This window comes from Sordaria macrospora, chromosome 1, assembly GCF_033870435.1.
Source record: "Sordaria macrospora chromosome 1, complete sequence".
NCBI classification, from domain to species: Eukaryota; Fungi; Ascomycota; class Sordariomycetes; order Sordariales; family Sordariaceae; genus Sordaria; species Sordaria macrospora.
This window is the reverse complement of record NC_089371.1, coordinates 8,426,804-8,441,219: the sequence shown is the minus strand read 5'-3', so window position 1 is coordinate 8,441,219 and position 14,416 is coordinate 8,426,804. Positions and strand designations below refer to the sequence as shown.

At 49.9% G+C, this 14,416-nt stretch overlaps 5 protein-coding genes and 1 non-coding gene across 6 annotated transcripts; 5 read left to right on the top strand and 1 right to left on the bottom strand.

The window, feature by feature from the left end:
- Window positions 1-321: 321 nt before the first annotated feature.
- SMAC4_00572 (uncharacterized protein) lies at window positions 322-2,391 on the top strand (the record flags this gene model as incomplete). Its single annotated transcript, XM_003351977.2, has 3 exons — window positions 322-425; window positions 497-1,785; window positions 1,887-2,391. 3 exons carry the CDS (start codon window positions 322-324, stop codon window positions 1,925-1,927), a joined length of 1,434 nt encoding a protein of 477 aa, XP_003352025.1. The 3' UTR covers window positions 1,928-2,391.
- A 363-nt stretch (window positions 2,392-2,754) lies between these two features.
- On the top strand, window positions 2,755-2,854 carry SMAC4_13150. The gene is made up of 2 exons: window positions 2,755-2,792; window positions 2,819-2,854. It is a non-coding gene; the product is annotated as a tRNA-Ile (tRNA).
- Window positions 2,855-2,962: 108 nt separating this feature from the next.
- On the bottom strand, window positions 2,963-8,580 carry SMAC4_00571 (uncharacterized protein). The gene is made up of 12 exons (XM_066089451.1): window positions 6,894-8,580; window positions 6,155-6,765; window positions 5,986-6,093; window positions 5,715-5,920; window positions 5,626-5,656; window positions 5,370-5,563; window positions 4,361-5,300; window positions 4,123-4,308; window positions 4,006-4,053; window positions 3,831-3,933; window positions 3,658-3,753; window positions 2,963-3,586 (listed from the first exon to the last, which is right to left on the bottom strand). The coding sequence occupies exons 1-12, from the start codon at window positions 7,506-7,508 to the stop codon at window positions 3,566-3,568; spliced, it is 3,159 nt and encodes a 1,052-aa protein (XP_065945898.1). The 5' UTR covers window positions 7,509-8,580; the 3' UTR covers window positions 2,963-3,565.
- Window positions 8,581-8,774: 194 nt separating this feature from the next.
- On the top strand, window positions 8,775-9,044 carry SMAC4_00570 (uncharacterized protein; the record flags this gene model as incomplete). Its single annotated transcript, XM_003351975.2, has 1 exon — window positions 8,775-9,044. The coding sequence occupies one exon, from the start codon at window positions 8,775-8,777 to the stop codon at window positions 9,042-9,044; it is 270 nt and encodes an 89-aa protein (XP_003352023.2).
- An 805-nt stretch (window positions 9,045-9,849) lies between these two features.
- On the top strand, window positions 9,850-12,786 carry SMAC4_12714 (uncharacterized protein). Its single transcript, XM_024655626.2, has 6 exons — window positions 9,850-10,407; window positions 10,459-10,577; window positions 10,640-10,894; window positions 10,967-11,421; window positions 11,483-12,243; window positions 12,297-12,786. The coding sequence occupies exons 1-6, from the start codon at window positions 10,405-10,407 to the stop codon at window positions 12,477-12,479; spliced, it is 1,776 nt and encodes a 591-aa protein (XP_024511023.1). The 5' UTR covers window positions 9,850-10,404; the 3' UTR covers window positions 12,480-12,786.
- Window positions 12,787-13,209: 423 nt separating this feature from the next.
- SMAC4_00569 (uncharacterized protein) lies at window positions 13,210-13,797 on the top strand (the record flags this gene model as incomplete). Its single annotated transcript, XM_003351974.1, has 2 exons — window positions 13,210-13,341; window positions 13,477-13,797. 2 exons carry the CDS (start codon window positions 13,210-13,212, stop codon window positions 13,795-13,797), a joined length of 453 nt encoding a protein of 150 aa, XP_003352022.1.
- Between the last annotated feature and the right edge of the window lie 619 nt (window positions 13,798-14,416).

The window sequence follows — 14,416 nt, the reverse complement described above, 5'->3', positions numbered from 1 at the left end:
CACTATGCCCTGGCGAAGGTTCAGTGTTTATGAGGCCTTTCAAGGTCCTGCGTCAACAACCCGCAGGCGATTCACTCGCATCGAAACCCTCGGATGGTGCAGATACTGTATAGAAATCCTGCACTTTTCTGGGCTTCACATAAAATTAACCCTTGATCAACTGGTGGTGTTTTCCTTGCCTGGTTTGTTCCCACACGCGCACGTTTTCTTGCACTGCGAAGCGAAATCCTTTCCCATCGCCATCACGAAAATCATCATCAAAATACAAGCCAACAACACCCAAAGTCGTCGATCCAGACCTCCATTAGTACCACAGTAACCATGTCGCTAATATCACGAGAACACCGTATTCGTACGGACGAGCCTGACTACAAGGCCATCCTCAAAGATTCCATCGATATTGTACGATGTCGTCCAGAAGAGAAGTAAGTATAAGTCAGGATCTTGGGGGCATCTCTTCAGCTTTAATTTTCATAGCTAACCCTCGTGGAACTAGCATCACTTTACCGGCCTCCAGCCGCAACAATTTGATATATTTCGATCCCCGATTTGATTCCGACAACTCGACTGGGAAGGGGGAGGAAGAGCTCAGCAAGCTATTTTCTCGTTTCCAAGAGCTACCGGCCGAGGTTCGACAAAAGATCTGGATGATGTCAATTGATCCTATCACGCTGTTCAGCGACATTTCAGCTTATCAGGGCACTGTCAGCAATGCAGTGACTCTGCGCAAATATGGGGGACCGATCGAGAGGGAACAGCGCACCCTATGGCTTGGGACTCGACAGCACTATGAGCTAATCCGACTCTTCCAGATAAACAAGGAGACCCGCCACCTGGCTTTCATGCACTGGGGAAGCCCGCGGCCTTTGTCGGCTGATGAATCTGCCCCCTATCTTTTTAATCCACATAGGGACACTCTGGGTGTCCACCTGGACAACTGGGCCCGCGCTATTCAGGAAACTGACAGCTCCAGTGCCTGGTACGAGACTTACGTTAGAGACCCAGACTTTCGTGTATGGCACGAGGCCATTGCTCCGGCACCTATCTTTCTGCTGAGCCGGATTCACAGAATTGAGCTACAGCTCGACCGCGTCGAGGACATGCGTACTAACGGCTACGACTGGACCAGCTCTGGTGCGAGAAACCCCTTGACCTTCCTCTTCCACTTTCCCAACCTCCGCCACCTCGTTTTTGCCTTCCGCCGCCCGCAACTCAGCGAGATCCCGGAAGAGGGCGGAAGAACCGTAGTCTGCGGAAACCACGTTGTGCCGATCACGGAAGCCGTCCAGTCCCACGACTACTACCACCTCGAAACCATCCAGTGCCTCCACAGCTTCCTCGGCCTCTTCCGCCATCCCAGCACCCGAGACAGAGCCAGGGCCACCTTCAGAAACCTTCGCACCATCGGCATCACAGTCAACCTCAAGCCCGCGCTCCAGGAAATCTACTGGTTTCCCTACGGGCCGACGACGCGCGTGGCCATGGTGCCCAAGGGCATGTCACCGCTTGATTGTGTCGACGACAACAGTTTGCAAGAAGCTAGCCGGCCGCCAGTTTCTCCCTCTCCAGCTCCTCCCCTTGCGCACTTCTCTCATGTGCAGTCGTGGGATGACTGGGTTCAAGACATAACCGTAGCGCCAGCCGCAGCGCAACTGGCCGAGATATTTGCCATCAACCCACAACAATCTCCCCTGGAGCTCGACCAGAGTGGAGGAGATGCATCGAGTACCGCTGTGGCGGTTGACGGCTCTGCCATGTCCGAGTCGTTCGCGCATCCTATGTTCGGTATGTCCTATCTAGACTAGTTTCTACTTTTTTACCCAAGAATGAAGGAGCTCAATCAGCGGATAAAAATACGTAACCTGCTGACCACCGAATCCTTCTAGGAGAGGTTCCCGACACAGCTGCTGATGACGCAGACAATTGAAGTATGGCGGGAAATAGCGGACATAACTACTAGTGGTAGTGGGATGAGGAATTTAGGGGGGAATGAGTTTGCGGGTTGACGCCGTCGACAAGAAGAACAACAACAAGCGAGACAAATACCTGATCGTGGAGAAGAATACGGGTGGGAGGAAGAAGATGCAGTATTATCACTCCGGCACGACATCATGGACTTGACGATTCAGTCAGGAGGAGAGAGGACATTCCAGGATATTTTAGCGTTTTCTGTGGCTTTTCTGGAGTTCATCCATTGCCTTAGCTACTGGTACAGACAGGGTGGTTGGCTTATTTCTAGACAGACAGATGTCCCAAGCGTAGGGGCGACAGGGCTGAAAAGGCACTGCGTTGCGTATTTTTAGGTAACGAAACTTAGTCGGTTTAGCGATAGCCGACGAGAAGGAAGGGAGATAAAATAGGATAAAATTACAAAATGAAGTATGAGAGGATGAAGCAGACTATTGACATGTGATGGTATGAGGGAAGGTCATGACTTCCTCAATGAATGTAGTTTATGATGCGCCGGTGTGCTTGCGGCGAACGAAACAGCCGGCGGGCTTATGTCCATTTCCACCATACCTGATGCTACGAAACGCAACGCATAATTCAAGTTCAGGAATCATTCTCTTCATAAATATAGATTGTTTAACGTTTGGCGCGGTAAGCAGGAGATATCGCAGAGTGTCCTCCAACCCCTCAGCCATCATCACCACCAGCGCAGCACGCGGCACGGGCTCGGGGCCTCCTATCTCTGCTAGCAAGGTGAACTTGATAAGCTCCTGCCAAGCCGTCATTCTTCAATAATCAACACTAGCCCGATTAGCTCAGCTGGTTAGAGCGTCGTACTAATATCTTCCTCCAGGGAAATATCAAGTTCATGCGAAGGTCAACAGTTCAATCCTGTTATTGGGCATTTTCTTTTTTTCAGTTTTTTTCCCTTTCTCTCCTCATTCTCTCCTAGTTATTGATCAAGGGTTTGCTTCTTTCTTTTGCTTTGGTTTGTCTCCAACTTTTTCTTTTCTGCTCCTTTTTGGGTGTTTGCGTAGATGTGTTGAGAGTTGATGTTTTCTGTGTATGGAACTTGTGCGTTTCCTAATTCCCACCTGTTTGCCCTGCGGACCGCCGAATGGTTCGGTGCTCGGAGGCCCGTGCTGTCCCGAAAGGTGGAGATTTGTCGGGGTGAATGCCGGTCGTATTTTGGAAGCGTTTGGGACGACTCGATTGGTGTTGTGCCACCAAGATGGGAAAATGGTTGAATGGAACTCCTTGATGCATTAAAGATGAAAGATGTCCATTGCCTGATGTGGAAAAAGTACATGTGAAAATGAAATAGCAATGGGAGGTGACCACAAAGTGCCCCTGCGCAATCGAACCAAAGTTTGGGGGGAACATTGAACAGTGGACAACCGCCTGAACGCCACTAAAAACCAGGTCTGTTGGGTGCTGTAAACGCGCAGTGGCAGGGCAGGGCAGAACCTTGTGTCGCTACGACGGAACATCGACTTCTTGATTTACTCGGAATTCTTTCTTTCCTTTCCCCTCCTCTTCTTTCTCCATTACCCTCTTCACTCCTATGCTTCTCTTCGATGTCCTTCTTTTCCGTATAATCTCTCGGTCCGAATGATCAAAGAAGGGACCTCAGGTGCTAAACGTTCCCGTTAGCGCACTAGTTGTGGGGACATCAGTGGTGGAAGCGGCCTGTTGTGAGAAACTCACCTGTAGCGATCCTACATCCTCTTCCTCTTCTTGGCCATGGGGAGCCAGCAACACTGTTACCAGCTTCCTTTTCTTTTCTTGGACTTCCATGACTCTCTGTGTAAACGGGGGCATGTTTGTCAGTTTGGCCGGTAAATCACCTACTGTAGGCGTTGTAGTGGTTGGTTACTCACCTCCTCGAACGAGTCTCTGACGTAAAACCGAACGGTGGTGACTTCACGTGTCTGGCCCATTCTGTGGATTCGCGCCAAAGCTTGTTCCTCGAGTGTTGGGTTCCTGTGGTTCCGCGTCAACACGGTGTTCTTTGTACCTATTTGATAATGGAGCTATCAAAGGTTCAGCACGCACCAATGAGGTTCCATTAGGAAGGCGTAGGAAGCGACCGTTAGTGTAAGTCTGGGTAGAGGCGGTTAGCAAGGGCTGAAAAAGGTCACCCAAGAAAGTAAGCTGAGTGTTGTATCTTACCCGACGGCGCCGCAAGAAAGCGTCAATAGCAGAACTCTGCAAGATGGATCTTGTCGGAACCGGTTGACGACATTTTGTCGCTCTCTTTGCGGAACTTTGCCGTCGAAGCGAAGGCATGGTATCCCCTCGGTCTTGAGTCCGGCCTCGATAACATCCAGGGTGGTTCTCCAGGTTGAAAAGACGACGCTAACAGCGCGATTAATACCATTTCCCAACAATTGATAGATCACCGGCGTACCTTTTGGTTTCATATGGCAAGGGCCTGAGCTGCGAAATAAGCGACTTGACCTTTGCGGGCATCTCAAGCGGCGACATCAAGTTCTTCCCATTTAAGAGTGCGTCGGCTGGCTCCGATGATTCGTCGGCAGTGATGGCACTTAGTGATATCGAGGCGAACGGGCATATTGGGTTATGGTCGCAAATGGGCGGCGCGCCTCGACGTTTGGAAATACAATCCGAGCACACGAACTTCATACATTGCGAGTAGAGGGGCTGTTGCAATCTCTGTGCTCCAGAAGTATCGCCTAAAAGACTGACAGTCTCGTCGAGTGAGACTTTGCAATCCTTACAGCGCACTGGGTCTATTCCTAGCTGAAGTTTGAGCGCTCTTTGGGCCACCGCGCTGTTCCAAGTGGTATCGGTTGATTGGCTTATAGGTGATATGTCCTGAACCTCGGTGTCATGGCGGGAGCGGTAATACAACCCAAGATTGCATACCATTCGCATGGCCTCAATCTGCTGGAGAACATTGACGTACGAGGGTGATCGCACGCCGTCAGCATTGTCTGCGTACAAGAGCTCATCAAGGCGCTCAACGGTTTTGTTGCGAATATCCTGATACAACTCCCTTTCAGCCGGAAGGAACTCTACCGGGCACTGCAGGTTGCGCCTTGCCGGCAGCTGGATGGTGGTTGCTGGTCGCCTCAAAATCAAGCAACTCGCTAAGCGCTTAAAGCGCTTTAGTGCCTCCTCGGCTTGCTCGGTCTTCCAAAGATGTGTGATATCAGCGTCGAAGCATGTCTTTTCACTATATGGATAGATCCTCAAGAACTTAAGCAAAGTCGCTATATCGGAGAGTTTGTTCTGGATGGGCGTTCCTGTGACGGCCCAGCGAGACTCCCCATCGAGGGCACATATAGCATGCGCCATTTGGGAATTGCGGTTTCGGATGAAATGGGCTTCGCCCATACAATTAGTTATTTGTTCTGGATATGACCCTCGGATACAAAATGGCTTACTCAACATACCTTCGTCTAAGATGATTCTTCGCCAACGCCTGGAGAAGATGCATGAAGTGGCATTTTCACCCGCTTTCTTCCACTCAGCTGAAACAGTATGATACGTTGTGAGAACAATTGTGGGTTGGTGACGGTCGTTTGATGCGGTAAGCCTGTCGTTTCCGTGGTGTCGGTACCATGAAAAGGCTCCAGGCACCACGTGCCTGGGTAGGTATCTCAGTGAGCTAAAGAAACCCGGTGTTTTGCAGGTACAAGATGAACTCACTCTGCCAGTTGCTCTTCCCATGTACCTAAAACTGTTGGGTGATTGATCAGCACTCTAATTCCATTCACTGCATTTTTGATTTCACATACGCGGTGGTGGAACAACCACTAGTGTCTGACCAGCCCGCGGCATTACGGTCTGCCTAGGGATAAGTGAGGCGCACATCAGATCACTCGCCGTCAGAGCAATCATGGTCAGAGTTTTCCCCAAGCCCATCGGGTCAGCAATTATACCGCCCTGGAACTCCTCCGGTTCTTCACATTGATGCGACCCAGATATCCGATTCACAAAGCTTCTATAGAGGTATTCAGTTCAGGTACGGCTTTACTGCCTTCAAACGATAAGGACTCGAGGACTCACCCATCTCCGATTCGATTTTCCACATACTTCCAAATATCTTGACGTTCCCCGTTGAGTGACCAGCCCTCCTCTCTTCTTTGCATGAATGTCAAAGCTTGCCTTTGATGCCTGTTTACGACTGTTGTCAGAAGCTTCTGGTATCAGTGTTCCATAAAGGATTTAACTTTACCTTGCCAAAGTTGTTTGAATTGCTCGAGGTTGGTCTGCCTCTGGAAGGTCTTGAGCAGATGTTATAGCATCCAGAATCCCTGGGGTTGGTAGAGTTTTAGCAAGCTCGACTAGTTGGGTTGTTGTTTTCCCCAGATCGGATGTCCAGATGCATCTTTCCGGGTCTGTGGATGAGAGACGATGGGGATTGCAGTACCGCACGTGTCTGTCACACTGCGTTGGATCCTGCAAATAAACCTCGTATTCTTGAAAGAAGCTCCCAATATCCTCAAACATTTCCAGAGAACCGAATATGGTGATTAAAAGTTTGCAGTGCATTGATTTTCTGAAGTCTTTGGAAGCCTTGTGTTGCACATCTTGGTGGAGTGGGTATGCGCCTTTAAGACAGATCACACTCAGTTCAATGCCGGACTCGTTAAGCAAAGCATCCGTCAACAATGTCCAATCGTGGCTGTCGTCAGTTATGTCGGCAAGAATTGTCCCTGAAAACTCCTGATCGTCAACCTTGCCAGAAAACTGAGACGAAGAGTTCAAAGTGACTCGAAGATGCGAGCAGGACGTAGAGCTGTTCCAAGGTGAATGGCGGTCAAATCTTGCGGGTATACCTGGAAGCTTGTGAGGTGTTTCCTGTCAGCACCAGAGTGGCTATAAGGTAAAGAAGCTCAAGACCCTGAGCCGTCGGGCGATGCTATTCTTCCAGTTACAGATGCAGCAGTTGATTGTTTCACGGAGAGACTCACCTCGCCAAAACAGACCAGCTCTTGTTGGTCTTGAGCCGGAACATCATGGAAGGAATCGGAGCTCGGGTGATGCCCAGTAGTAGAGGCTTCACACAGAGACTTGAGTGGGGATTCGGGTAGCAATGACGATGGTACTGTTTGTGATGCCCCTGGTGTTATTCCCGTGGCTTGTTCCTGGAAGGGTGAATTTGGTGACCACGTGTCCCACGGATCCGGAATGGAAAGGGATGGGTGTGTATTCCATGTGAATGGCCAATATAGCTGTGCGTCTAATACAGCCGTTGTTGATGCACCAATGGCCACGGGCTGCGACCAAACATGTTGTTCTAGTGAAAAGGTAGTCAGCGGATCCGGTGACGAGCTTGATACCGGCGTGGCAATTGCCGTGTACTGCGAGTAGGACTGTGACTCTAACGAAAGACAAGAAGGATTTGGAGGGTATGGGAGACTGGGAAATGAGTTGGCTGACGGTGCGGCAACTCCCGCGCTGGGCGTTAGGTAAAGGTAGCTAGGCCATTCTCCGCCGGAGTTAGAAGCAAATCCAATGTTGACACTCTCACCAGATGAACTGCTTTCCAGCCGCCTTCGCTTCGGATTGCTTCGGTCCGGTAGCATTATCAAGTAGAATTTTGACGTAAGGAGTCGCTCGAGTGCAGCAAAGTGCTACTGACGGCGATTTAGGTTAAATGAGATGTGCCCGCCCCTAGAGACAACCTCACATTAGAGGACAGAAGAATGGTTGGGACGGGTGGAAGTGTAGATACATCGGGGTATTTGAGACAACGCGGATCAATGAGTAGTCTTGAGCCCATATCTACTTGATACAAGTACATTTCAATGTGTTGAATCCCGATTGGTAAAATATATCAACACCCACCTCGTAACATTTGTCTCGCCCTGCCAAGCGGTAGCTGAAGACGCGGGTTGCCATCCGGGTAGGTAGCCAAGCCATCACTTTGAAGTTCCAGGCGGCCCAATGACAACAAGAGACGTATAACCATTGATGGCGCAAGATAAAGGCGGTATTATTGAGATCGTGTATACTATAGAGGTAGTAACTCAAGTGTCTCATCGGCTGAGGGGACCCGAAATACCCTACACCAACTGGTATCTCCCGTTGTTCTCTGTTGCTGTGGGGCTCGTGCCCAACCATATGAGCCAATCCTTCCCCGCCCGCTCTTGAGGCAGAGCCTGAGGCAGCAGATGCACCTTCCTCGTTGATCTTCCCGCCGTCGTCTCATTCCCACCCTATCCCCCCACTCTCGACCCAACAATTCTGCCCTCTGCCACTCGATTTTTTCTTGACAGCCCCAAGATGCATCCTCCACGTCAATCGTCAGTGCTGTCGTCCCTGTCGTAACAATCCAATGGTTGACGGACCCGGTCCATCAGGCTCTCTCTGGGGCTCACGGTAGACACCTCGCCTACAGCAAGTGGCGTCCTCGCTGCATGCACTCAGCCCCTACTGCATCAATCTCAGAGCCTTTCTTGCCAGTCACATATCGACACCTTCAACCAATTGACACCGTCAAGGCATTCTGAGGAGGCTCAGCAACTTCCTGTTCAAATGGTGATGGGGGAGGCTACGGAGCTGGGGTTGCTTGGTGGATCGTCATGTTTGTGCCGCCTCCTCATCAGGTGTGTGTCTATTGACTTACAGTTCTGCAAGAGCTCCCTCTTTCCCAAGACGGTTTTTATTCCGCTCATGACTTTCGCACTTTTCTTTCGTACTCATAGTCATTTATGGTCCCCAACAGCTGTTTTTACAGCCCGACAAGTTTGGTGGTGTCGAGTCAATTGCTGTTGACAACATGCTCTGGAGTCAACGTTACCTTGCCCTAACCGAGCCAGGCAACAAGAAATTTCAGAATCGCAGCGATCATGCCACTCGTGGCGCGAAGTTCCCCAGAGCCGAGACGTATTATTCGCGAAGCATTCGAAGACCTCGAAAAGGTCATATCAGCGGACGAAGCGAACGATTTCAACACCACGCTACAGAGCGTGCAAGATGCGGCACTCGAAATTGAAAGTGTCCTTGCCGCGAGACAGTCCCTAAGGAATATGCGACGTCTCTCGCCTCTGTTTGACGCAATGAGATGCTACGCTGAAACCATAGAGGTCCTATGCAATGGAACTCCCTATCTACCTTGAATCTGGGCTCCCATTAAGCTAATTTTCAAGGCAAGTACTTTGACGACCACTATACCAACGCTTCGCGTGATACTGACTGGTACCAGGTTTCCTCAGACTTCACAGATGGGTTCGAGAAAATTATTAAAGCCTACTCAGGAATTGCCGAGTCATTACCAAGGTTCCAGATTATTTCGGATGCACTCAAGAACGACAAAGAGATGCAGAAAGTTCTGGTAGTCTTCTACGCCGACATTCTGACCTTCCACAAGGAAGCGTACATGTTTGTTCGGAGAATTGGTGAGATACCAGCAGAAATTGAATTGTTTTCACTTGGCCAATGTTCCAACACCTCAACAGGTTGGCGGATGTTGTTCCTTACCTCTTGGGGCAGATTCCAACGCCGGTGATTCCATTCTCGAAGACTTGCAGAAACATGGGACGCTCATCGATAACACTGGAAACGCAATAAACCTAAGCGAGACAGTCAAAATGAGCCAGAACCTGCGGGAGTGGCGACAGTAAAGTCTTGACAAGCTGAAGTCCTCAGAGGAAGAAGAGACTGCCAAACAGTACCAATAGGTAATCGGATGTCTGAAGATTGATGAGACCGAGCAACTCGCCATCTACGATGCCATTTCTGCCGAAGGAAATAAATACGATGGAACATGTGACTGGGTCTCCAGACACACCCATCTACGTGAATGGCTAAAAGCGACACCCACGCCGGAAACAGCCTTCGTTTGGCTACAAGGAAATCCCGGGACAGGAAAAAGCGTAATAGCAACGCAACTCGAGAGGTTTCTTCAGAGCAACGGAAAATCCATGGTTATTCGGCATTTTTGCACCTACACACATTCGTCTTCAGTTCAATATGAGAACATACTGCGCTCAGTGCTGATTCAGCTTATGCGAACAAGTCGCGATCTCATTGCTCACGCACATACCCAGTTTGTTATCAAGCAGAAACAGCCTACTTGCCAATGCCTGGATCAGTTACTACTGACATTCGGTACTGCTGTATCCCCCATCCCCTCGCAATCCAGGCTGGTTCATTTGGTCATTGATGCGTTGGACGAGTGCGACCCGGATCAACAGAGGCAAATTACGAATCTGCTTGAGAAGCTTCGACGCCTTCGATCTTCAACCTCAGCTGTGTTCAAAATTCTGTTGTGTAGCAGACGCACACCGTATCTGGAGAAGCGGTTCCGGAAACGGACCATCCGAGTCGTGTCCATGACCAACGAGAAGGGTAATATTGAGCCCGCGATCCGGAGCTACGCTAATCCGAGGCTCGTAACAATTCGTCATCGTCTCTCTCAGATGGGCTTGACCGATTCAGATCTACGAGGATTGAGTGCCGATATTGCTCGCAAGGCAGATGGTATGTAAGATATGTGAAAGCAACGCGTCAAGTTATACTGACAAAGACCAGTATTCAGGCATGTTTCTGTGGGCACGTTTGGTCCTTGATTATTTGTCGACGAACATCTTCTTCTCGGGCCGCGAGGTGCGAGAAGCAGTCGATTTGTTACCAATCAAGCTGAGTGAATTGTATGTTTAGTTTCGTATACATTGCATCGTTACACCATCCGCTGACTTTTACTTCAATGCAGCTACGCTCGCATTCTCTCCCAGCTTACTTCACGCTTTGATCAAAGGTCTGTTGAAAGGCTAAGGTCAATTCTTGGATGGATAGCCTTTGCCAAACGCCCATTGACCAGAGGTGAGATTAGATCTGCTTTAGCTTTTGGTCAGGGCGATCACACGGTCGAAGAACCAGTGCCCCGGTACATCTTCGATCTTGGGGCGCCATTGTTGGAAGAGCATCCAGATACCGCTTTTTCATTCGTGCACATATCAGTCAAAGAGTAGGTGGTTACCATCTCATCGACATAGTAGAAAAGCGAATCAGCATCATATGTACTAATATTGAAACATAGGTATCTCCAAACCCCCGGGTGCATTCTGTTCCTAGACCAGTTGGCCGCGACCTGTGAGCACGCAACTGCCACCATAACTTGTCTCATATCCGGGTTATGGGTATTTTCCGGAAACCTGGCAGATGATACTCGTATCAATCTCATAGTAAAGGGACTCTATGGCTTGCACATTTATGCCAACCATTTCTGGCTGGAGTATCTTCTGGATGCTGTATCCACAGCATCCAGGCTTGTCAAGGGCTCACCTCTGTACCGGGCCGCACAAGAGCTAGCAAACACCTTAAGCGTCCAGTCTGGTATTCAGACATACCCAACACCTGGGACTCATGAGAGTACGACTAGCCGGGATACTCGCCTGCAGTTTCTCGAAGAACACAAGGCCATATACGTAATGGTCCGGAAAGAGCTTGGAGAACGAACAAATCATTCCAAATTGCCGAAGAACGGAGATAAAGGTTTGTTCTCAGCTTAGCTTTATCCAATATTCACCCTTTTACAAGTGCTAACGAGAAGCAGTAACACTCACCGCTTCATCCCTTCGCCCACCAAAAGATTTCCAAAGCCTGCTCCTAGCCATGCAGTCCAGCATCAGACATGTTTTGGCCCTCTCAACAATCCCTGGAGTGCTACCAGAAGATCTTGATCGCTTCAAAAATGAGTTCCGCACATCGGCCTTCACGTGCCGCTTTCCAAATTTCTCAAGAGCCGCACTCAGATTCAACGATGAGAAGTTGCAGTCTGCACATGAAACTGGGCATACACAACGTATCAACTGTGTCATCCTCGGCTGTCAATATCCACCATTCGCTTCAACCCGTGCTCTAAGGGACCACGTTTCAAGATGCCATCAAACTCAGAACGCAATTCGCAAGAGGATCAAGCGTACCTCAGGAGGGAAATTGTCTTCAGAACCAGTGATACAAAAGATGCCTGCCTTGACTTCGATGGCCGACTTCTATCCCGGCTCTACCAGTTATCCACACCCTCCACCCCCTCCACTTCTTCTGACCTCTTGGCCAGCTCCATACCTCGCAGACCCTCCAACCTCTAGACTGTGGCCCCCAAGCATCTCGCTCTCGGACATAAATAAAGAATATTCTGTCATTAATTTCAGCTTCTTTGAGCCCCAACCCAATGACATCATTCCGCAAGACCAAGCTCATGGTCAGAGCAATCAGGGCACCTTGGGGGACTACATAGGACGTTCACTTTTAACATTACGCGGCACAAGCGAGGACCCGTCGCAGGAAGAGGAAGATCTTCTTCAAGAGTGGAAGGTAAGTTCAAATATTATCCGTTATGCGACAAATCCCATTCTTACGATTTGTAGACAGTTAATGAGGAGATCTCATCGCATATCCAGCCTACTGAGAGCCAGGTCGATGAGAACGAGGTTATTTCTGACAAAGAAGATCCTCGCGACCAGAGCTTATGGTATGGACTATCAGCATGGAATGACGAGGTATCGACGGAGGAATCTAGACATATGGAGCTGAAAGAGTTTGATAACTGACTACATAGAACTAGCAATTGAAGAGACCAAGGTTTGCGAGGGAGGGGATCCTGGTACGTGCCAGTACTTTTGTTAAGTAGAAGTGTGTAGGGCATATCTCATACTGTCTGTAGCAGAACGAATAAAGACAGAACATACTACCGTTAGTACATTATACCTCCAAACGCCCTGGACGTTCTTTTGAACCAAACTTCAACGCATTTCCTTTCTAGCCGGAAGGATCCAATGATGGACTCTGGCCAATGTCTTTTCGGTTCTTGGTGACCGCTACACAAGTTTCCGACGGCCTTCCCTAGCAAAAGCGAGGCGTATTGGACTGTCTAGGTATGTTTGGGTTATTTCCGTGCCACTTCGCCTAAGAAATCACGGGTGAGTGTCGCCTGCCATCCGGTCATGTCAACAGATTTCCCATCAGGGAAAGCTGTATTGCGTAAACATGCATCACGCGCGTATTACCTCAAGGTAGGTAAGGTAGGAAGCAGACTCGGAGCGTTGGCACTGCCAAGTCACCTCCCAGGAACTGTCAAGCCCCCAATAGCTTAGGTATTCTGCATGCGAGGGCTCAAAGACCTGTCTGAGATCCCGTTTCCCACACCCGAGATCCCCCATTCCCAATTCTAACCTTGACTCGGTCTCACAAACCAGAGCCCTTCGACCATCAACATCCATCCAGCGACTCAAACCCCAACATTGAGTACAAGAGCAAAAGCACAAACAATCACAGAAAGCCATGCCGCCACCAGAGTACACCTCCAAGATCCCTGCCCCCAAGGGGGACGCACGTGTTGGCGCCGGCCGGAAGCGACAGGAAAAGCCCGCATCCGCCGCCGGTCCTTCTTTTCTTCCCATCTGGAAAGCTTTGGTAAGCAGTTCCATCCTGAGCTCTTCCCACCGTGCTGGGCAGAGAGAGAGAGAGACAGAGAGAGAGACATCTCAACACCACATTGATTGATCACCACAACAGCTGTGTGCTAACCATAACTTGCATGTTTTCTAGAAAAAGGAGCAGTCAAAGGGCCTAAAGAGCGTGGTGTTGACCCCTAGCCACAAGAAGAAAGCCAAGGATAAGAAGGAGAAGGAGGAGAAGGAGGGCAGCACCGATGATGATAAGCCTCCCCAAGTCCAAGGTGAAGGAAGACAACAACACCCGTCGGCCCCGGCCCCGGCAGCGGCAGCGGCAGCGGCAGCGGCAGCGGATGAGGGGTGGGTGTACGTGGATGAAGACGTGGATTGGGTTGTGGAGATTCAGCCGCTGAAGAAGAAGAGGGACAACAAGGAAGAGGAGTGGGTGGCTATTGTCCCCATTTCTCGCGAGTGAGAAGCGAAAACTTGGTGGGAGATTCGGCTTGAGCTCTCTCCCAGTTCTGTCACTGTGCAAGGAGGCTAAGAAGCTAAGGTACCCGAGAAGGGAGAGTGGGCTGGCTGTCTTTGATGCCCTTGACTGGCTGTTTCTTTCTTACGTTGTTTCCTTTTTGCTGCATCTACCCGAGCTACCTACCACCAAAGTAGTTCCACAAACGCAGTACATGTACAGTAATGCATCCTGTCCCGGTGGAGGAGTGTCGGCGATATGGAATGGGGGAATGGTGTACCCGAGATGGCGATCAGCTAGGCCGAAGTAGCAGCAACTAGATCTATTAGGTACCCATTATACGATATATCTCGCTACACTATGTTTCGTCCTTGTGCCTTGGGCTATCTCGCGCGTAAAACGGATGGGAGTGCAGTAGCAAGGATGCCATTGTTTCCGACAGTCGGTTGGTGGAGACAGGGACCACAGCGAGCATGGCACGGTGGCCTTCAAGTTTCGATTTATCAGTCAGAAGAGCTGGTTGTTATAAGCTGAGAAAAAGAAACATGCGGCTGTATGTTTGTGGCAGCAAGTCTAAACGAAACCGAGCATTCGGTAGTTCATGGTCGAGGTTGACGACAAGGAA